This window comes from Mobula birostris, chromosome 15, assembly GCF_030028105.1.
Source record: "Mobula birostris isolate sMobBir1 chromosome 15, sMobBir1.hap1, whole genome shotgun sequence".
Classification (NCBI taxonomy): domain Eukaryota; kingdom Metazoa; phylum Chordata; class Chondrichthyes; order Myliobatiformes; family Myliobatidae; genus Mobula; species Mobula birostris.
Genome location: NC_092384.1, coordinates 43,806,701 through 43,830,673, shown reverse-complemented (window position 1 = coordinate 43,830,673; position 23,973 = coordinate 43,806,701). Strand labels below are relative to the sequence as shown.

At 40.5% G+C, this 23,973-nt stretch overlaps 1 protein-coding gene across 8 annotated transcripts in view; it reads right to left on the bottom strand.

Annotated features, from left to right (window-relative positions):
* Nucleotides 1-23,973, bottom strand: part of znf536 (zinc finger protein 536) — a 504,062-nt gene that overhangs the window by 139,989 nt on the left and 340,100 nt on the right. For all 8 annotated transcript variants that reach the window (XM_072279690.1, XM_072279689.1, XM_072279688.1 and 5 more), the window contains one exon: nucleotides 17,321-17,473. In XM_072279690.1, coding sequence (XP_072135791.1) covers nucleotides 17,321-17,473 — 153 coding nt within the window. The remainder of the gene's footprint in view (nucleotides 1-17,320; nucleotides 17,474-23,973) is intronic.

Genomic DNA, 23,973 nt, shown 5'->3' with positions numbered 1-23,973 from the left:
AGCAAACTCTTAAAGCTCAAGCTAATGCTGTTCTCAGTTAATTCCCACACATTCGCACTTTCCAGCAGTGGCCACAGGCCAGATAGCAGAAAAAGAAAGATTTCATAAATGTCCTCTTTCTTTACCTCACTCCAGGACTATTCTTATTCAGTCATAGCTTCCTTAACTGGATTGCTTGAGGTAAGACTATTAAGTTACAACGTACCTCAGCTAGGAAAAAAATGACTGACCTATAAAACCTCAACTAATTAAAATATAATTCTGTTAAAACAACAAAAAGAATGTGCAGGACTGAGCCAGTGTTTGAGATGCAAGTCGGGTTGGGGAGTAGAATATCAGAGTCCCCCAGGAGCAGCAGATTGGCTTTCCTAAGCAGCCTGGATGCTTCCTGGATGAGAGGGCATGTACTATAAGGACAGGGTTGTTTTCTGCAGAGTGATAGAGGCTGAGGTAAGAGCTGACAGAAGTTTATAACACTACTAAAGGCATAGATAGGCAACTGGTATATTTCTCTAGATTTGTATGCATTTAAGGTGAGGAGAAAAATCAAAAGGAGATGTGTCAGACAAGTTTTTTCTACAGGGAATACTGGGTGCCTGGAATGCTGTTGGAGACAGATACAACTAAGGTGCTCAAGAGGTGCTTACACATGCACTTGATTATGCAGAAAATGGAGGAATATGGATAATATGCAGGCAGTAGGATTTGATGACATTAGCTTTAATAAAACTTGGTGAGCTGAAGGGCCTGTTTCTATGCTACACTGTTCTAATTTCAATGTTCTATGCACTTCACCAACTGGTAGTTCAAGATATAGCACTTTCACTTCAGCTGACATTTATGTTACCCCAAAATAACGGTTTTACCAAGAACTGGAAACAGCATAACCAAATACAATGGAAGATGCAATGTCTGAAAGTCTGAAAAAAAAGTTCAATATTTGAAAGAGAAACCTGTGTTCATACAGCACACTCAAAATGCTGGAGGAACTCAGCAGGTCAGGCAGCATCTATGGAAAGGAATAAAATTGACATTTCGGGATGAGTCCTCTCATCAGGACTTCATATAGCTCTCTTTCACTCCCTTTCAGCGGATGCCCAAATATGTGTAGCCAAGCAAAGAGAGTGAAAAGTAGGAATTGTGATAGCCCACAGGTGCACTGCAAATTCTTACAAACGGGAAAGTAATAGCGAATACCAAAACTGCTTTTATAATATTGAGAGAAAGATAAGTATTAGCCAGGATTCTTCAAAATGATCCTGTCCTCACTTGATTGCCACTTTCTAGGAACGGATGTTCACATCCACCTGACAAAGCAAAGAGATTATCAGTTTAAGACCTCCCCTAGTGGGGCAACCCCTCGCAGCATAGTGTTTCCTCTGTACTTCAGTATCAGAACTTTTGCACACAACTATCTGTTCTGAGAATTGAACCCATAACCTACTGGCTGATGTGATTAACCCACATGGAGAACCTACACATAGCTATCACCAAAGATAGGTGAATAAAAGAAAAGAATATTAACTTCAAAAGATCAGAAAAATCTTCAAACTAATTTGGTAACAGTATTCTATAAACCATATTTTAGTTTCCTGAGGGCAGAGCAAGTGGAACACTGCACATTTCCTGGAAATATCGGATCTTATATATTATATCATCAGGTTTTTTTTACGCTGCACTGCAGTGCCATAATCTAAACTCAGCATTCAGGTGGAACAGAAATGCTCTTTTTATAATGCCAAGCTATAACAACATTGTAGATTTTAAAGAAATGTGATTACTCCTGTGGAAACCAGCTTCTGCATTTCCACACAACAATTTTTAATTTAATATTGTTTTGTTTTTGTTGAAGGATTTCCTAAAGGCAGTGAAAAGTGAAGGAGATTACTGGGAGCAGGGTACACCAGATGGTGTGGTGCAGGGAGTCAGTTGCCAATAGAGGGTGGAACATGTTAGCCAGTAAGGGAGATTTGTTTCTGAATCTAAGTTTACACTGACATGTGATTGTACAGATCTCAGTCGGCATTAACAGCAAAGCTAAACTGAGAAGATCTCAGTTTATTGTCTCAGTGAGACAACAGAATGCCAGTGACTGCAAATTAAGACTGGATGGTTTTAACTTGTTTAGACGATCAGTTAAATAGAACAGACTTTTTTCATACAAGTGCAATTCAGGGCATGAATCAAATGCTGCACATAAAAAGCTTGGCAGAAAAAAAAGAGAGAGAATACCTGCTGTCTGTACAAATTATTCTGTACTTCAGTCCTAGGGGTGCCTGCTTCAGCATCTATCTGCTCTCTACTGTGAATAATTTTCCACTGTTCACCTACAATGGACTGATCAGCTACGCATGTAGTGCAATGGGGAGTGGTTATGAGAGACTGACTCTCACACACCTCTCAAGGGTCTCCATTTGCATGATTTCCCCTGTTTTATCAGATTAAAATAGTCTCCTTGTACAGTAATATTGGTAATTTCCCCTTTAAATGTCCACTCTGGAATTATATACATTGTTATTGTGAAATCATTTCTCCGCTCTTCCTTTCTTACCAAGATTTTGAGATGAACTTCCCCAAGATAATCTCATTTGGTTAACCAGAAACTGGAGCTGAGGTTGATATCTGCTCCAAATAAGAATCGTAGCCACTCGAAAAGAGAAAAAGACCAGATCCCGAGCAACAAAGGGCAAAGATAAGGAGATACTGAATGGATGCTACAAGTTCAGTATCTTCCAGTCTTTGCTGTGCAGACTGACAGTACACTGGTTGAAAAGCTGACCAGGAGAGAGCGAAGGTTAATAATCTACATGGGTAATTGTTGTGTACACAAATCTCTGATTATAAGGCCCAACTGAGATTCCTGCTCTCTGCTGGGTTTTATGCTTTGAGCCAGATAGCATGAGGGTATCAATGGCCAAGGCTCCTGATTCTCACTGCTATTGCTCAGCCCTGGTGGTGGGTTCAAAGTTAGTTGAGGTTGGTATCAAAATTAACTGTTCTGTTCCATGAGTAGATAGTCTGCTGATAACACCAGGTATAAAATCAAGCCATAGAAATGTACACAGAATAAATAAAATACCGTGCCCTTTAAATTCCCTTGTGCCTTTGCATCAAAAGAAAAGGATGAAGCCCAGTGCAGATCTTGGTTTGTAGCCTTCTGTACCTAGATGCAATCTCACCTCTGCCTACTCTGTTCCAATGCAAACAGCCCCAGTTAAGCGAATTTTCCCTTAAAATTGAAGCTCTCCAGCCTTGGCAAATTTCTTGTAAATCCCTTCTGCACCATCTCCAGTGGCATCATACACTTTCAGTAACATGGTGAATGGAACCATATGTAGGACTGTAACTAGGGCCTCACTAATGTTTCATACAGTTTTTACATGACCTCACTAATTTCACACTCCATGTTTCAGCCAAGTATCAACTATACTAAGGCTTATGCATTAATAATGACATTTCTTTTGAAATGCTGTAGTATCTTATAATGTCAAATTAATTAAGAATTAGGAGGAAATTTAGGCCATTTGGTCCATTGTCTTCTCCACCATTTCATCATGTCTGATCCATTTCCCTCTCAGCCCCAATCTCCTGCCTTCTCCCTGTAACCCTTCATGTCCTGACTAATCAAGAACCTATCAACTTCTGTCTTAAATATACTCCATGACTTGGCATCCAGAGCTGCCTGTGACAAAGAATTCCATAGATTCACCACTCTCCAGCGAAAGAAATTCCTCTTTATCCTGATTGTAAATAGATACCCCTCTATTCTGAGGCTATGTTCTCTGGTCCTAGAATTGCCAACCATACAAAGCATCCTCTCCACATTCACTCTATCGAATTTTGTAAGCCCAGAGCCATCAAACACTCCTCATATGATAAGCTTTTCAATCCCAGAATCATTTTCATGAAGTTCTTTTGAACTCTCTCCAATTTCAGAGCATCCTTTCTTAGATAAAGAGCCCAAAACTGCTCATAATACTCCAAGTGAGACCTCACCAGTGCTTTATAAAGTTTCATCATTACATATTTGTTTTTATATTCTTCACCTCTTGAAATGAATGCTAGCATTGTATTAGCCTTCCTCACTACTGACTCAACCTGCAAATTAACCTTTAGAGAATCCTGCACAAGGACTCCCAAATCTTCTGTCCATTTAGAAAATACCACAGTGCATGACTATACACTTCCAGACACAGTATTCCATATGCCACTTACTTGCCTATTCTCCTAATCTGTCTAAGTCCTTCTGTAGTCTTTCTGCTCCCTCAACACTACCTGTCCATCCAACTATTTTCATATCATCCACAAAACATGAACACAAAGCCATCAACTCCGTCATCCAAATCACTGACATATAATGGAAAAAGAAGTGATTCCAACGCAGACCAATGTGGAACACCACTAGTTACCGGCAACAACCAGCAAAGGCTCCCTTTATTCCTACTCCTTGCCAACCAGCCAATGCTCTATCCATGCTAATATATCTTTCTTGAAATACCATGGGCTCTTAATTTGTTAATCAGCCTCATGTGTGGCACCTTGTCAAAGGCCTTCTGAAAATCCAAGTACAGAACATCCATTAAGTCTCCTTTGTCTATCCTGCCTGTTACTTCTTCAAAGAATTCCAACAGATTTATCAGACAAGATTTTCCCTTGAGGAAACCATGCTGACTTCAGCCTATTTTATCAGGTGTGTCCAAGTACCCTGAAACCGTATCCTTAACGATCGACTCGTACATCCTTGCAAACACTTAAGTCGGACTAAGCGGCCTAGAATTTCCTTTTCTGCCTCCCCCTCCTCTTTGAAGAGTGATGTGACATTTGGAATTTCCTCCTGAAATATACCAGAAACCAGTAATTCTTGAAAGATCATTACCAATACCTCTACAATCTCTTCAGCCACTTCTTTCAGAACCTTGGGATGTATTGTAGACCATCTGGTCCAGGTGATTTATCTACCTTCAAACTATTCAGTTTCCCAAGCACCTTCTCCCTAGTAATGACAACTTCACTCATTTCTTTCCTCTGATGCTCTTGAACTTCTGGCATACTGCTAGTGTCCTCCACAGTGAAGACTGATGGAACATACTTCTTCAGTTAATCCAATTTCTTGTCCCCACTACTACTTCTCCAGCATCATTTTTCAGTGGTCTGATATCTACACTCAGCTTTCTTTTACTCTTTATATATCTGAAGAAACTTTTGGTATCCTCTTCAATATTATTGGCCAGCTTACCTTCATATTCCATCTTTTCCTTCTTTTTGAGGTTTTTTAGTTGTCTTCTGTTGGTTTTTAAAATCTTCCCAATCCTCTAACTTCCCACAAAGTTTTGCTTTATTACATGCACACTCTTTGGCTTTTATGTTGGCTTTGACTTCTCTTGTCAGCCACGATTGCAAAATCCTGCCTTGAGAATACTTCTTCTTCTTCTTCTTCTTTGGGGTGCATCTATCCTGTGTGTTCCAAATCGTTCCCAAACAATCCAGCCATTGCTGCTCTGACATTATACCTGCTGGTGTTCCCTTACAATGAATTTGGCCAGTTCCTCTCTTATGCCTCTGTAATTCTCTTTACACCACTATAATACTGATACATCTGGCTTTAGCTTCTCCTTCTCAAATTGCAGGGTGAATTCTAACATATTATGATCTCTTTCCCTGAGGGTTCCTTTACTTAAGCTATCTGATCAGTTCCAGTTCATTGGACAATACCCAATCTAGAATATCTGATCCCCTCATGGGCTCACCCATGAACTGCTCTAAAAAGCCATCTCATAGGCATTCTACAAATTCCCCCTTTTGGGACCCAGTACCAATCAGGTTTTCCCAATCCACCTGCATATTGAAATCCCCCATGACTATTGTAACTTTGGCCTTTTGACATGCATTTTCTATCTCCCATTTTAATCTGTAGGGCACATCTTTGCTGCTGTTTGGAGGCCTGTATATAACTCGCATCAGGATCTTTTTATCATTGCAGTTTCTTAGCTCTACCCATAAGGATTCTACACCTTGTAATCCTATATCACCTCTTTCTAATGACTTGATTTCATTTTTTACCAACAGAGCTCCCCCAGCCCCTTTAACTACTTGCCTGTCCTTTTGATACAGTGTGTATCCTTGGACATTAAGCTCCCGGCCATTATCTTTCAGCCATGATTCAGTGATACCCACAATGTCATACATGTCAATCTGTAACTGTGCTACAAGTTCATCTACTTTATTCCATATGCTGTGTGCATTCAAATATAACACCTTCACTCCTGCATCTATCACCCTTTTTGATTTTCTTCCCCTTTTACATTGCCATTCATCCCTTTGATGACAATTTTACCCTATCATCAGCCTGTCCTTGCCAGCTCCACCCACCACACTAATCTCACTACACACTGCCCCTTTGTAAACCAACTCTAGTTCCCATCCCCCTGCCAAATTAGTTTAATCCTCCAGTAAAGCGCTAGCAAATCTGCCTGCAAGTATATTGCTCTCCTTCGGATTCAAGTGTAACCCGCTTCTTTTGTACATGTCATACGTTCCCCAGAAGAGATCCCAATGATCTAGAAATCTGAAACCCTGACCCCTGCACCAATACCTCAGCCACACATTCATTTGCTAAATGCTCCGATTCTTACCTACACCAGTGCATGACACAGTCAGCAATCCAGAGGTTACTACCCTGGAGGTCCTGCTTTTTAGCTTTCTATCTAGCCCACTAAAATCTCTCTTCAGGACCACCTCATCTTTCCTACCTATGTCATTAGTACCAATATGTACCAGGAGTTCTGGCTGCTCACCTTCCCATTTTAGAGTCCCATGGACCCGATCCAAGATGTCCCTGACTCGGGCATCTAGGAGGAAACTTATTATCCAGGTGTCTCTATCACATCCACAAGATCTCATCTCTATTCCTCTCACTATGGAATCTCCTATCACTACTACAGTTCTCTTCATTTCTCTTCTCTTCTGAGCCGTGGCACCTAGACAGTGTCAGAGACCAGGTTGCTGTGGCTCCCCCCCAGTAGGCCGTCCCTCTGCACAGTATCCAAAAGGGGATACTTACTATTATTGAGGGAAATGGTCAAAAAGGTACTCTATATTGTCTGCCCATTTCCCTTTCTTCTCCTGACAGTAACCTAGTTACATGTCTCCTGCAACCTAGGGGTGACTACTTCCTTGTAGCTTCTACCTCCCCAGTCTCCTGCATGAGTCAAAGGTCATCGAGATGCAGTTCCAGTTCCTTAACATGGTCTCTGAGGAGCCGCACTCAGTGCACCTGGTGCAGATGTGGTTATCCAGGACACTGGAGACCTCCCAGAATTCCCTCATCTCACACCAAGAACACAAATGGTGTTTTTAACGGCAATAGTGTGGTACAGGTAGCTTGATTCCCATACTCTAATCACACCATGATGCATTTCCTGTGAATTAGTGTATGGTGTTCAAAGGGCTAAAGATCAGAATCTGCCCTTTCAAATGGTTTTCACCTCATTTCTCTGGGCCACAGCCCAATCGAGGTATCACTGGCCTACTTTATGTCCCTTCAGGCAGAGAGTCAGGTTCTGTCTGAGTTGTAATGAAGTCATAACTTGCCCCTTTATTATTTGCTGTGCTTGATATTAGACTTAAGGAACAGGTGATTGACCATGGCCATTAATCCATAATGAAAATGGCAGAAGCAAACCAAACAAAAAACAAGTGCTGATAGTGTAGTGTGGAGTATCTAAAATATGGATTTATACCAGCACTAAGCAACCAATGTGTCTGTTGTGTAAAAAAAGCATGTTTGTTTAAAATGAGGCAATGAACTGAATAAGGCTCCTTGAACGTTTGAAGAAAATACACTCTGATAGAGCAAACTTGACTTATTTTCAGTCACTTCATGAAAACTTTCAGAAATAGAAAACACTTTAAAACATGTTTTCCAGCACTTCACCACAAGTGGCTTGTGCACTTCATACAGCATTTCATTGCTCATTGCTAAATCTGGAAAGCCACATACAATTGGAGAAACACTGATTCTGCCAGCAGTAAGAGAGGTTCTGAGTACAGCTTGCATAAGTCTCCAGACCAAATAATTAAAGTGATTGTGCTCAGTGGTAACTCTTTTAAAAGACAAATAGATGAAATGTCTAAGACTGTGGAAGGCATATTGTGCAACATACTTAGGACAACAGAATTTGCTCCGCAGTTGGATGAGTCAACTTTGCAAGATGACAAATCTTTGTATGTTTGCTTCATAAAAGGTGAAATCATGGTTCAAGAGTTGTTATTTGCAGGGGAAAAGAAACATAAGAAAACGGGAGTCAATATTTCAAGTTGTTGAGCAATTTTTCAAAGAAAATGACTTTCCGTTCATCAACATTATTGCTTATGCAACAGACAGGGCACCATCAATGACAAGACGCCACCATGGGGTTCTCATTTTCTTGAAAAAGCTGTACCTACCTTATTTGCCCTTCACTTTGTTATTTACAGACATCATCTTGTCATAATAAAGCCCAAGTGATTGGCTGCACAAATCATTAAAAACTGGTAAATTAAATCAAGTCCCATCTTCTCAATTCTTGACTATTTTGAGAGCTTTGTATTGAGAATTACGGACAGTTTGAACATTTGCTGTTGCACACAGAAGTCAGCTGGCTTTCAGAAGGAAAGTGTCTGAGATGGTCTTATGCACTTTTTGATACTGATAAAATTCTTCAAAGACTGAAATTCGTCATTCAGTAATTAACTCAAGAATATTAGGCATAGCATTGTTTATTGTCAGAATTATTCACAAAATGAAATCGGTCTCCAATTACAAGGAAATTATGTGAATCTCATCAAAGTCAAATCGGTCATCTCCACATTTCTGTCCAAGTTAACCTTATTAAGTACAACTTGGCTGTTGCGACCTTTTTCAACTTCTAAGCCTCTCTGAGTTGGAAGAGAAAGACAGAATACCAGATGATGTTCTTCAAGTATACTGTGCTCACCTGTGTGAGCTGCATAAAGACATATCAAGATTTCAGGTTCTTCTCAATCCATATTCCAGTTTGGGTAACAAGCCCATTCCTGAACAGTTGCAATGAGGAATTAACAGGAAGGATTAAGGAAAAACTGACCTTGCTACAAATTGACTTTGAGCTGAAGCCTGGGTTCAAAAAAATTATATCAAGAAAGATATCTCTGAATGCTATCCTGCACTGTGGAAAAAGGTCAACATGTTCTCTTTTGCCTTTCCAACATCATACTTAGTGGAGTACAGTTTCAGTGCAGTCGCCCAACTTTTTCGAAGCAACGAAACAGACTACACTTTACTGAACGTGGAGATCTGGGACTTCTTCTGAGTGACGTACAACCTGATGTTGAGAAGCTGATATCACTGCACGAAGCCCAACCATCTCATTGAAAGGGGAAAAAGCAATGAAGTTGTAAATAATTGAACTACTAAGGTATGCACTAAAACTGTTGAATTGCACAGTGGGCAGCACTTTTGCTATTCCTGTAGCATTTGACTGTCTTTATGAGGATGAGTTGCTAGCTTGATGTTCAACCCAACACAGATGGAAGGCATGCAAGAAGCCCGCCTGTCATGGTCTGGTCCATTGATTACTCATTTCCTTTTAATTTCCTTTTCCCCATGTTCCACTGGGCTCCTTGATTAGGGCAGCTGATCCTCATTCGAACCGGCAGCATAAAACTCCAGCTTACGTCTACTCGCTGCTGGTCCATCACCGTAGCCAGAGTGGCAATGAATGTTCCGAGCCGCCAAGAATAAGGGACCGTCTTCCAAGCTGCCAAGAATAAGAGACCATCTTCATGAGCTTCTCCGCCTCAAGATTCATATTGTCTGTTGTTGTTTGTTTTTGTCGTCTCGTGTCCAGCTGAGTGTTGCCGGCCGTTTTGCCGCTGCTCCGAGTCGGGAGGCGAGTGGTCTGTCGTTGTTTGTTTTTGCCATCTTGTGTCCAGCTGAGTGTTGCCAGCCGTTTTGCTACTGCTCCGAGCCGGGATGCGAGTGATCTGTCGTTGTTTGTTTTTGTCATCTCGCGTCCAGCTGAGTGTTGCCGGCCGTTTTGCCGCTGCTCCGAGCCGGAATGCGAGTGGTCTGTTGTTGTTTGTTTTTGCTGTCTCGTGTCCAGCTGAGTGTTGCCGGCCATTTTGCCGCTGCTCCGAGCCAGAATGCGAGTGGTCTGTCGTTGTTTGTTTTTGCCGTCTTGTGTCCAGCTGAGTGTTGCCGGCCGTTTTGCCGCTGCTCTGAGCCGGGATGCGAGTGGTCTGTCATTGTTTTGTTTTGAAGGCTCCGAGTCCCAGTCCAAGTCAAGTTCCGAGTCCAAGTCATGTCCAAATTCGTCTCCGTGTCAAGTCTCCGTGCCTGTGTCCTGCACTTGGGTCCGCTCCCAAACACCTCATTGCAACACCGCTGGATTCAATGTTTGGTACTGATGCCTTTTCACCAGTGGTCACCTTAGCTAAGGAGCTGGTAACCCAAAAACATTTGGGAATCACAGTTCTAAACTGTAGTGAACAGAAGCTTAGACTGCTTAATCTCTCCTTTGATGACAGATTTGCCAATCATGGAACTGCACAGATGAATCTTACTCCTACCAGAGTAAGCATATCCTTTTTAAATACATTATGTCCGGTCTCAACAAGATGCTATTTTATGGTAAGATACCTTAACATGTGTACTGAAGTTCACTTGCAATCAAGAGCAAATACCATTTGGGACAGTAATTGTTAGCTGCAACTACGTGGATGGTGCCAAGACCCTTAATAAGGACTGTGGTCTCAACCCAAAACATCAACTGTTTATTCCTTTCCATAGATGCTGCCTGACCTGTTAAGTTCCTCCAGCATTTTGTATGTGTTACTCTGGATTTCCAGCTTCTGCAGAATCTCTCAAGTTTATGATTGGCCACATTAAATTGCCCTTAGTTAAGTTGTAGGATCTAGACTGAATTCATGGGAGTGGAGGGAGAAAACGGTATGGGGAAAATTAGTAGGAAATAGGATTGCTATCTGAGTGGCATAAGAATGATGCTCTGAAAGGCCTCCCCCAATTTTGGAAGGGAACTTCACTTTCCATCAAAGAGGACAGTAGTTTCACATTCTATTTATACTGCCACATTCCAACCTGATTTTGGCTGTGGAGGGTGATGTCTGATGTTCAGGAAAACCTATAGGAATCTTGGCATGCATCACTTAACAAAGAAATGGGACCTCTGCTCATTATCTTATTCCAAGGTTCAGAAAAGTAACCTTCCCTCAGGACTGTACTGGAATATCTAAACCATGCAGAAAAATTTTCTGTACAGCCTGACGCCAAAACCTGATCCAGAGATTATCATCTGAACTGAGTCATCAAGATGGCCATGGGCCAAGACTGCAAAAGTGATCAGCTAATAGCTCAAGTTAGTAAAGATTTGTATGAAAATAATAAAGAGGTACTTCGGTATAGTGGGTTATGACAATGGAAACATTAAAGCATGGAGTTAACTCAGGGTTTCAATAATAGATCCTTCTCCAGGACCTGAAGCAATTTTCTTGATCAGCCATTCTGGAGGAACTCCATTTTGATGAATTTCCTTTGTCTATTATACTGTCTCTTCTTTCTGTTGACTTGGGCATGAAAAGTTCTGTGGAGCATTCTGTGTGGTGGTGAGAGAATATGGGAGGGGAGGCTGATATTTAAGAAAACTGAATGAATGAATTATGCATGATGAATATTATTTCTTCTCTGTTGCTGAATAATTACCAAGAAAGTATTTTTAAACAACTATGTCCATAGGAAGATTCTATAAGCAGCAAAAGAAATAAATGGCTGGTTAATCTTCTTTGATGGTGTTTTGGAAAGATAATAATAAAATGAAAAGAAAATGTTAATGAGATCCAACAAAATCAGGGAGGTTAGAAAATTAAAATCTTGTTAATTAATCTACTAATGGAGCTAATGTATGAGAGCCCACTTAAGATCAAGTTTGATAAAACTACATTTTTAAAAATTTAACAGCCCGCCATATAAGATTGGTTATTCCTCATATTAATTATGTCTTCCGTTCTATCCTCATGGATGTTTAATGATTACATATCCAATCTTTAACCCTCTTCACAAAGTATTCCTTTCATGGCCACTAACTAATCACTGACCTACAATGCACACGTGCTAATAGGCTGCTTTTGAAAGCCCCAAGTCACTACCTTGCAGCAGACAATCAGCCCCAACTGAAACTTAATCTCCCCAAAATTAATATTAACACATCTCCAATCATTTATTTTTCCTTTTGGCAAATTCAAATTGATTTCTAGTCTGTTCCATGCTACTCAACTAATTCTGGTACTGAGCAGAGAATAAAATAATGACAAAAAAGAGATGGAATATGAGAGAAGTGTGGAAGCAGATGGAGAAGGATTCCATCTCATGTATGAGCACATACACATTGCTCTCACTTTTTCTCAATGCAGTGTGTCAGTTTAGTTCATACTGTGAAGCAGTGGGGGTCCAAGAGGACCTAGATCCTTGATCACATATTTACATTCTTCAGTGTAATTTCTTCTCCTCAGTTTAATAGCCCATTGCTACCAAGTTCCTTTTTATTCTTGTAAATATTGTCAAGTGAATTTTACACTCATAAGGACCTTTTCTAATCATAGATGAACATCGTAAGTAATTCATTCTCCCTGTATTGATCAGATTTTAAATAGATTTATACATGGCTTATGATGCTGAATGATTATTGCCACTTTGTAAAAATGTGTTGGTAAATACCAACACCAGCAAGATGCTGGATATCATTTTCTTAGGTTTTGATTGCATTTTAACATTATATAACTTCCATTCATGAAGCATTATGCAGCACATTTTAGTTATTTGCAAATGTTATTGCAACAAACACAATGTTTTATTTCACTGTATGTGGAAGCCTCCAGAGTAAATGTTATATGACAACATTTCTGCAGACATGCTGGAATTTAACTGAAACCTCAGTATTCTTCTGCAGGGTATATGTAAAGTGTCCTGTTTCCAAGCAGCTATGCCCAGAAGCTTCTAGATTGATTACCAAAGCATTGGGGTCCCATTTTGAGAGACTGGGTTCAGATCCCAGGGTTCATTGCCAATGCTGACAGTTCAAATGGCAATGAACACTGGGATTTGAACTCTGTCTCTCTGAATAGGACCCCAATGCTTTGATAATCAATCTTGCAGTGCTGGCCATGGCTGCTTGGAAACATGATGCTTTGGATATACCCTGAAGTAGAAAACTGTGGTTTCAATTAAACTCCAGCAAGTCCATAGAAGTGTTGCTGACTGCTGTACACTATTTTTTCCTGAAGGCATTTTTCATACAGTTAACTTACAATTTGGTTTAGGTAACATATCTGCTATTAAAAGGATAAAATCTTGAGTGCAATCATTTATGAACTAAGTGTACATTACTTAAAAAAATAAAATGGGAACCAATCAAAATTATGTAATAGAAATTACTGCTGATGATATTAAATAATAAGTGTTTAAGGAATCATAGTCCGTAGTCTCTACCTGAAGCTCAAAATCTTTGGCGTTTTGGCTTGTACAATGATGTAAATACCTCTAGAGGCTGAGCTCTCTACTTACTCTTTAGCAGAGTAGGGGAATTAAGGGTTGTGGGGAAATGGCAGATAAGTGGAGATGAGTCCATGGTCAGATCAGCCATGATCTTATTGAATGGCAGAGCGGGCTCGATGGGCCAGATGGCCTCCTCCTACTCCTATTTCTTATGTCCTTAAGTTCTTATGTACTCTACCTGTTTGCAGTAAGGATGTCAACATGAAGTGGTAGTGATGGTAAGAAATTCACTGTCGGAGATCGGAGGGAAAGGGGGGTGGTGATGCAATGAGTGTTGCTGGGCAAAATACAGGGACTGACTGGTTTTCAGTGTCGGGGAAAACTCAGTGAGAAGACAGATATTCCCAGGAATGGATAAATGACCGAACATAGAATATTGGAAATTGTCAAAACAAAGTAGGCCATCCCAGCACTTTCCCAATTGGAGCACTATGGCTTTAATTTAAATTTACCATCTGCAATATTCAAAATGTTTAATGCTTGAAAAAAAAAATTGATACCAGCCACATCAGAACACTAATAGAAGGACATCTGGCCCAGTAATAAAAATCAGTCACTCAGTTATCAGCCGCTCAGTTATCATTGTTTGACACGGCTGGGATCCTGCTCCATGAAGAAGAATCCAGCCATTTTCAAAAATAAATAAAAATGTAGTAGGCTGAAGACAGCAATAAGCAGTTCTTAATCTCACAGATCATTCCACTGCAATCTATAGTAGGTGGTGTTTACAGCTAACAGAGTCTAGATTTAAAAACAGATGCAGTCGCTCATTACCGCCCCTATGATGCATGCAGTTAAATGACAAACCAGTAGTTGGTATATCTGGTCTCCAAAATGAATTGTTTATTGAAATTTCCACCTGAACACAGGCCGCCTGAATCTATCTCTCCATCCCTTAAAGACACTGAATAGACATTATATGCCACGTGCATGTTTCTTAATGTTACACCTGGGAAAAAAATTACAAGGAATATGTAGCAGACCATTTGGCCTACCTGGTTCACACTAATTTCTGTTTCACACAAGCCTCTTACTGTCTCGCTTTCGATATATATTGCCACTCTTCCATGTTCACTTATCGAACTCGCTCTTAAAAGCGCCACGTTACCAATGCATTTAATTAAAGCTGCTACTGGTTTCCCTTGGCACCACCAACCCTTAGTGCCTCATCCAAGTGACCATTCATCATGTAGGAACCTGAACTGTGAGCAGAGAGGCTGCCTAATTATCTTTGTGGCAGCACAGCTAATTTTGTCTGGGTCCACACTTGGCACCTACACATGTTCACTTTCAAGAAGCAGTCATAGGCCATTGATGGTGAGGGAGAATGCTAGCTGACACTTCTGTCTGCTGTCCTGGGGTTGATGAGGAAAGTCTTATTTGCTGGCACAATCAGTTAAAGCAGTATATGTTGGAAAGTCGGCACAATAGGTGTTTAGCCACAGCCTATCCAAGTCAAGTGTGCAACATCATACCAGGCCATACACTTCATCATTCAAATAAAGTAACATTAAATTTTTTGGCTGAATACACATCTCTGCCCAAAAAGATAAAATCAAAAACTTCATTCTTCATCCCAGAGGGTTTCTATTCCCTGATATTAAATGTATTGGGCTCGTTTGTCTTGGACAGTTCTGGAAGCTTTTTCTTTCTTTCCTCTGAAGCTTTTTTCCAGGTTAGCAGAAACTCAAGAATACTTAGCTCCTTCCCAGGAAAACCACCTACCCTCTTAAGTTTTGCTTATACTTGTTCCCAAGCCTTCTTTTCAACCAAAAGTGAATCAGTACGCTCAGAAGTTGTTATGGAGGTGCACCAGTGAAGATAGGTTCAGAGAGCTAGGGGCTGTGTGATTTACATGAAAGTTATTTTTGGAACTGATGTAGGTTGCAGATCCAGGAGAAAGTTGGGAAGAAGGTGATCAGTGTTTGGGAAAGACATCAGAACAAGCTGGAGTTTTCAGCCCCACCACAAACATTTAGAATTTTAGAATATTTTTACGTTGGTTGCAAGAACGTAGATAACATACAGCATGCAAGGGATGCTTATTACAAGCAGTGGAAAAGCGCACTTAATATAATTGGGTGTCCCCTCAATCGTAACTCCATTGAAAGTCTAGCAAAACTCAGCTGAAACAATGTTTACGACTATTTCTGCCAACCTCTGCTTTTGAAGAAACTTTGTAATTCATAGAAGCTCCAACTATCCTGCATAGGGTCATTGCCATCAAAGCTGATTGTTGTCAACTATTTCACCAGCTCAGGCTGGGGCTAAGGAAACTTATAGATTAAGGATAAGCTTTGGAAAGGATTGGTCTGAAGTCCAAAAGAAAGGAACAAAGTATATTTAGTGATATGGAACCTCTTTACAGAGAGATAAAGTGGTGGAGCAGTTGGATCATTTTCTACCTATTAGATAACAGAAAGACCTCACATCCCCATTGAAATTGGTACTCTCTAGTTCAACTGATCACACAGGTATTGAAAAACAAGAATGTGGTGATGTCTCTGGGTACCAGGCTTGTGAGTCTAACTTCCGCTCCAGAGATTTTAGTGCAAAATATGGGCTCGCATATCAAGGCCATACTGAGGATGTACCATCTTTCAAAGAAGGTGTTAAACTCAGATGGACTTAGAAGCTACCATAGCACCATCTAAAGAAGAACGGGTTAGTCTCTTTGAATTTGCAGCCAATATTTGTACCAGCACCACTGAAGCAGCTAACTCATCATTACTGTGGTGTTACTGTTAAAGCTTCATGTTGTACACATTTTAGTTGTTGCCTATCCTGCCTTATATCAGTGACTACACAGCTAAAGAGCAGTTCAGTACTTATAGAAAACTATGGTACATCCCGAGGCTGCAGCATCGATAATTAATCAGTCTTCCATAGTGTTACATTTGAACAGATAAGACAAATGTAATCCAAGGGGGATATGGGATAAAAGATGAGGCACGGAGATAACATAAACGGGGGAGTCCTTCAGAACCTATCTGATCGACCTGCATCCCAGCCTTATTTTGTATGTAATATTTTGATCTAACATTATGTGGAGCTAAATGTAATTTGAGAAACAGACTGAAGCTGTTCTACAGTACAGATTGATGAGCTAGAGCTGCAGCAGTAAGGCAGTGCCGACCAATATAATTGCAAGCCAACTGTTCAAATGGAAAAAAATAAATAGCAACTGTATGCATGTAAAAGACAGTAGCATGTGCCAATATATAAACTTGCATTTTACAGAATAAGATTATGTTTGACTGTTTGTGAAAAGCAGAAATGCGTTTCTTGACAACAGGTGTCACAGCCGACCTTGATGTCCAGCTACTCAATTTGCCTAATTTATGGTGATATTGACAGAAAATAATTTCACTTTTTACATAATCACTGCAAGATTCACTAGAATTGAATCTCCAATGAATCAGAATGGGTCTGTGTGATTCTGCTTATCACAGTCATTGGTGTCATGTGTTCCCATATTGCAAGGCTCTATCATGCTTATAATTTTAACCACCAGTGGCAAACAGGATATGAGAGCGTGAGCTGATTTCATCACAGAACAAATCTTTCTTTTTAAACTGATGTTAACTGCAGTAAAATCTATATTAGATTTGGTAGATACTTTGGCTATCTGGCAAACATTTAATGAGAAGCAATGTTCTGCTTCATACAAACAAATATCATAAGAAAACCATTTGGAACTAATCTATGTGGGGAATTTCAGGAGTGCTCACTGACCTGTATGGATTCGCAGATGGACCTTCAGGTGGTGGGAAGTTCTGAACGATTTGCCGCAGTAGGGGCAATCCCGGGTGGCTGATCCATGGGCACGATCCCTCAGTAAAGAAGGCTGTTGTATTCCTGCAGGCCTTCCCAATTCCTCTCCTACATCTACAATGCATACAAATTATCACCATCATTACAACCAATGTCAGAACTTTCTCCACTGATTTTGCTAACACAACATTAAGTCAGTCTTGTCAATAGTGTGTCTCTCTCTTTCATATTGGAAGCTGGCAGAATGCTGACGACTCACGTTTGCTTATCTTTTCACCAAATTCTTAAGATTCTACCATCATCATCTTTTAGCAGCAGATGGCATATTTCATTTAAATGACTAATAGAAAAAATGGAAGCAGCTGCATCAGCAGCATGCCTGATTCTGTGCATTATTTTGGCTTAATGCAGAACTGCACAAGGAAGCTGTGCAGGGTACTGCTCACAGCAAAGGCTAGAAGTAAAGCAACAGTTGCTTAATGCTTGAAAGGGAGCAATACTAAATGCTCACCTCACCAAAACATTTCCCTGTTTGCATGGATTATGATTCCTCAGAAGTGAAGTGTCTGAAGATAAATTAATTGAAAGGTATCAAGTATTAAAACAAAGTGATCAGGAGGTGTAGATTAGTCTCTATAGAACACAAGAAGAAGCATAACAATTGCTCAGAAATTGGAAAAGAATACCTGAACCACCAAGATTTTCTCCCCTTGAACTACTGCTTAATCGATCCAGTTGCACTTCAAGCACAAGAAACTGATTCTAATAATTCACACAGAAAGCTATTTTAAAGGATTTGCCTGTGTCAGGAATACATTTTCTCTGCACTAATGTGTGTTTTAAATGTCCTATTCATTCCTTCATTTCAGTTTACATCCTTCATCACCACTAACCAGATTTATCTCAAATTAATATTCTGGGTTCACCTGTATTAATAATTTATAAACCATTTGTGATATAACTTCCATGGTCTCATTCACAGTGTTCCTGGCAAGCTGACTTCAGCTGCTAAATATGGTTGCAAAGCAAGCAATTCTTGAGTGCCACAGGCACTAAATTAGTTCCATTATAGCTTATAACTGTGGAGTGAGGGGTGCTGATGCCATATGGATGGTCAAGTGCGGACTTAACACTGCAACTACGCCAGAAGTGCAACTTCTGCGAGCTTTTCATCAGCCATGTCACTTTGGAGCTCATCTAGACAGCTAATATTCTCCTTTAATTCAGTTCCCCAAACATGCATTTAACAGCTGAAAAGGAACTTGCACTAATTCTTTTTAAAAAAGATCAGCAACTACTTTCATGTCACTGCTGGTAGATTTCTATATATTTACCCATGATTCTCAAAGGTTCCTCTTCACCTTCAGAGCCTATGCCAGTAGGAGGTGTAGCAACAGATGTTGAAATATTTCAATACCCACCAGTTGTTCCCAGATGTGACTGTATTCGTTGGCAAGTAGGTGAAGGAGAGAACGAGTATAGGATATGTGGAGCAAGGACGAGCTGTTGGAAGAAGGAGAATCTTTGTCTGCAGTGTTTGGGGATTTTTGGCCTGCTGGAACTTCACAAATGATTAGCTTGGGAAACCTGAGAGGATGCAATTGTGGCAGTTATCATCAAGGACAAGCTTACTGAAGCAAAGAGGTCACCCTTCGTCTTCAATTCAGTAAGGGTGTCCTCACAGAAACATGCCACAACTGCATTCTCTAAACAAGATCATGAGAATTAACACAGTGTACCCCTGCAAACAGGAGCAGGAACTACGTACTTGCTTTGCCTTCCACTGTTACTTGAAATCACTAACACTTTTTATTCCAAAAGGCTCAAGGGTCAATCACTTTATGTTACCAGAGAGCAAACAGCAAGTAAACATTAAACTTCCCAAGGACTCCAGGCATCTTTATTATGGACAGAACTACTGAGTGCCTTTTGCAGGTATGGCCTATCAACTCTGAGATGTACTGTAGCAGAAATTTCCTTGACATTCATCTAATGTATTGCCACAGACAGCAGCTTTAGCACATCAGTGGCCACTGTCCTTGCAGCAATCTACCCTGCCCTCTGTGTGGGTGGTACAGTGACACAGTAGTTAGTGTAACACTTTACAGCACCCGCCGTAAGACTGGGGTTCAATTCCTGCTGTTGTCTGTAAGGAGTTTGTACATTCTCCCTATGGCCTCATGGGTTTCCTCCAGGTGCTCCAGTTTCCAAAAAGATGTATGGGTTAGACTTCTTAAGTTGTGGGTACACTACGTTGGTGCTGGAAGCATGGCGACACTTGCAGACTGCACCCAGTATAGACTCGGACTGTGTTGGTCATTGACAGAAACAACACATTTCACTATATGTATCTAAAAGCACGTGTGACAAATAGTGCTAATTTTTAATCTTCATCCTTGTCTGCATTTGAGCCATTACAACACGCCGAAGATTGGATACAAGACAACAAGGGCCAGGTTAAGCAAGATCGATCATGATATCCGACACACAAGCGAGTTTTGTCTGCAACAAATGGACAAGAATTGCCAATCTGCTGACAAGTATCAAAAAAGCCAACGTTTGTCATGTTGAACCAGTTCTGCTGCCTAGGCCACCCTGGAGATGACCTACCTGCTGCACTTGGTGGAGCAGATGCCAAGATTCTTGGAGTCTTTGCACAATCTTACCATGAAAATAACCTACCACTTGCAGAAGGACAAGAAAGTAAAGCAGAAATAGACAGCAGGAGAGCAGGGGGTTCAGTCCCCTTCTGATTGCCTGACCCAAGAGCAATAACAGAAATAAAACGGCAATTCCCCTTTCACAGTGGACCTAAATTCTATTTCTCATCACCACTCGGCAAAAATAAATGCAACATAAAATGAACGACGAAATAATTACAACTGATAACATGGTATACTTCACACAAACAACAACTAAGCATGACTCTACATTCCTCAGTGTACTTCTTCTGTCAACCTTTGCCCATCTGTACTGTAGTGCAACTTACTTCAGTGTAACCAGAGAAAGGTTGTTGGCAGGTGACATTGGAGGTGCTTTTCATTTCCAATCCGTAAATTTTCTCTAATCTAGAAGTTGCTGCTTCTGAGATTTTGCACCTACTGCAATCTCATTCCCTAACAATTTATAGCAAGCCCTGTATGCAACTTCCCTCCTAACAGTTGCTTTACTCAATGTTGTTTTGAAGGATAGAAATGTTAAAATATCTTCAACTGCTTCTGAGATTTTGCACCTACTGCAATCTCATACCAGACTTCACAATGAGCTGTACTTTGTTTCCTCTGATACAAGAAAGTACAGCACAATATTTCTGAAATTTCTGTTCTAAACTGCCAGTCTGTTTATTGCTCTAACCTTTCCCACAGGTGCCTTTTTATCGCAAATCCAAGCTTTCCATATAGTTTCTATTAGCTCTCAGACCCTTGCTGCTTTTCCACTTGGTTTACCAGCTTTTCTCTGTCCACCTGCAAGGGCTTGCAGTGTCCTATTTTGCTTTGATTTATGTGAAGTTCATAAGGACTGTAAAGTGCCTATACTACTCCATAATGATTGCAGATCTGTCTCTTTAACAGTCTCAGTTTTAAACTGAATGATACACAGAACAGAACTGGTCCAAGGTAGTTCAAGCTGAATTTGTGGATTTAATCAGCCAGGATATCAAGGAAAAACTTATTTTCAATAATCAGTGAGTAGATGACAGTCACTCACGGTAAAGTTTAATTTGTTTTAACTGCTAATTAAGAAAGGAAGTAGACCCTTTGGAAGATACTTCTGCTCAGATTTATGCATCCCTACTCCCCACATTTTCCATATTCATTTTACTGATTTCCAAATTTTACTTTTATCAACATTAAAGTTAGCTTATTTGTCACCACCCTGCATGGTAATAATCCTTATGTGAATTGTGAGCAGCATCATCTTTCATTTGTCAGCACCACTTTACAAATGAATATCTGCTTACTGTGCGACAGAAACTGCAGCCGTCCAAAAATTGACTGATGCAAGTTCTGAATCATCGTTATATGGCATAACTTGGGAATCTCCACTGTTGCATATTGGATCAGTCCACTGTTGCATACTGGATCAGGGACAGTTGTTATTTATCTGATCATTCGGTGTCTATTTTATATTTGCCCTTCAACAAGAGTGAGTTAATGGAATCAAAGTGCCTGCTTAAATCAAGCAATCAAAGAAATTTCACCTGATTCATATGTCTTCTCTCTGAGCGAACAGTGAATTCTTCTGCCCTGTGATCTGACTTCCTTTTTCATTCATTTACGATCAAAATTTTGCTAAAACCTCACTCTGTATATCACTTATTATAAAAATATTGTTCTGAAAATACTAAAATGTTTTATTTAAAAGAATACTGCTGAATGACTACCCATCAAACAACTCACAAACATACCATAGTTCAAGATCATTTACTGAGGAATGAGCTGCAGGGAGAATTCAGTCAGCAACAGAGGGCACATTTCTGAAGCTGAGAACAACCAATTTCCATAGTCTCCTCTCACCTTAGTAGCCCACCAATAGACCAATGTGGGCACGTTACAGCAGTGTTCTGAAACCTGGCTTGTTTTAGAACCAGCCGAACCTTGGGTGTTACCCTGAGAACTCCCTTATACCTTTCCATCCATGAAGTTTGGAGACCACCAAGTATGTTGCTGTTGTGAACATTGCCATAAGTGGGTGTGAAGTGACTATTCAGACATAAAAAATTCCTTGTGGGATAAAAAGCAAAATCAAATAGGTGTGATTATTCATAATATATTGAAAGTGAGTCACAATCTGCCTCTGTAATGTAATGAAAAATTTAAATTTATTTCTCAGTTCCTCCAAATAGGCAGGCTCTTTTTGACAAAAATGGACAGGGGTAAGCTAAAATTTTCTAACAAGTAAGTGTCTGAGTAGATATAAAACCCACTGAAGTTGGGTGAGATTAGATTGAGAGGTCATGGGCTAAGCATGAAAGGTGAAATGTTTAAGGAGAAGATGAGGGGAAACTTAGAGTCATATTGTCATAGAAAAATACAACCCAGAAACAAGCCCTTTGGCCCATTTAGTCAGTGCTGACCAATTTATACTGCCTAGTCCCATCAACCTGCATCTATACCCCTACTATCCATGTACCTATCCAAACTTCTCTTAAACGTTGAAATCGAGCTCACGTGCCCCACTTGTGCTGGTGCCTCAGTCCACACTCTCATGACTCTCTGAGTGAAGAAGTTCCCTTCATGTTCCCCTTAAATTTTTCACCTTTCAACCTTAACCCATGACCTCTAGTTGTAGTCCCACACAAGCTCAGCGGAAAAAGACTGCCTGTATTTACTCTATCTATACCCTCATAATTTTGTATACCTCCATCAATGCTCCTCTCAATCTTCTACGTCCTAATCTATTCAATCTTTCCTTATAACTCATGTCCTCCAGTCCCAGCAACATTCTTGAAAATTTTCTCTGTACTCTTTCAATCTTATTTACATCTTTCCTGTAGGTAAATGATCAAAACTGCACATAATAATCCAAATTAGGCCTCACCAACATTTTATATAGCTTCAACATAATATCCTATCTCCTGTACTCGATACATAGAACATAGAAAACCTACAGCACAATACAGGCCTTTCAGCCCACAATGCTGTGCTGAACATGTACATACTTTAGAAGTTATAGCCCTCTATTTTTCTAAGCTCTATGTATCTGTCCAAGAGTCTCTTAGAAGACCCTATCGTATCCACCTCCACCACCATCGCCGGCAGCCCATTCCATGCACTCACCACTCTCTGCATAAAAAACTTACCCCTGACATCTTCTCTGTACCTTAAAACTGTGCCCTCTCATGTTAGCCACTTCAGCTCTGGGAAAAAGCCTCTGACTATCCACATGATCAATTCCTCTCCTCATACACCTCTATTAGGTCACCTCTCATCCCCTGTCACTCCAAGGAGAAAAGGCCGAGTTCACTCAACCTAATGTCATAAGACATGCTCCCCAATCCAGGTAACATCCCTGTAAATCTCCTCTGCACCCCTTCTATAGTTTCCACATCCTTCCTATAGTGAGGAGACTAGAAATGAGCACTGTACTCCAAGTTAGGTCTGACCAGGGTCCTATATAGCTGCAACATTACCTCTTGGCTCTTGAACTCAATCCCACGGTTGATGAAGGCCAATACACCGTATGCTTTCTTAACCACAGAGTCAATCTGCGCAGCAGCTTTGGGTGTCCTATGGACTCGGAGCCCAAGATCCCTCTGAACCTCCAAACTGCGAAGAGTCTTACCATTAATACTATATTCTGCTATCATATTTGACCTACCAAAATGAACCATCTCACATTTATCTGGGTTGAACTCCATCTGCCAGTTCTAAGCCTAGTTTTGCATCTTATCGATGTCCCTCTTTAGCCTCTGACAGCCCTCCACACTATTCAAAACACCCCCAACCTTTGTGTCATCAGCAAATTTACTAACCCATCCCTCCACTTCCTCATCCAGGTCACTTATAAAAATCACGAAGAGTAGGAGTCCGAGACCAAATCCATGAGGCACACCAGTGGTCACCGACCACCATGCAGAAAATGACCTGTCTACAACCACTCTTTGCTGTCTG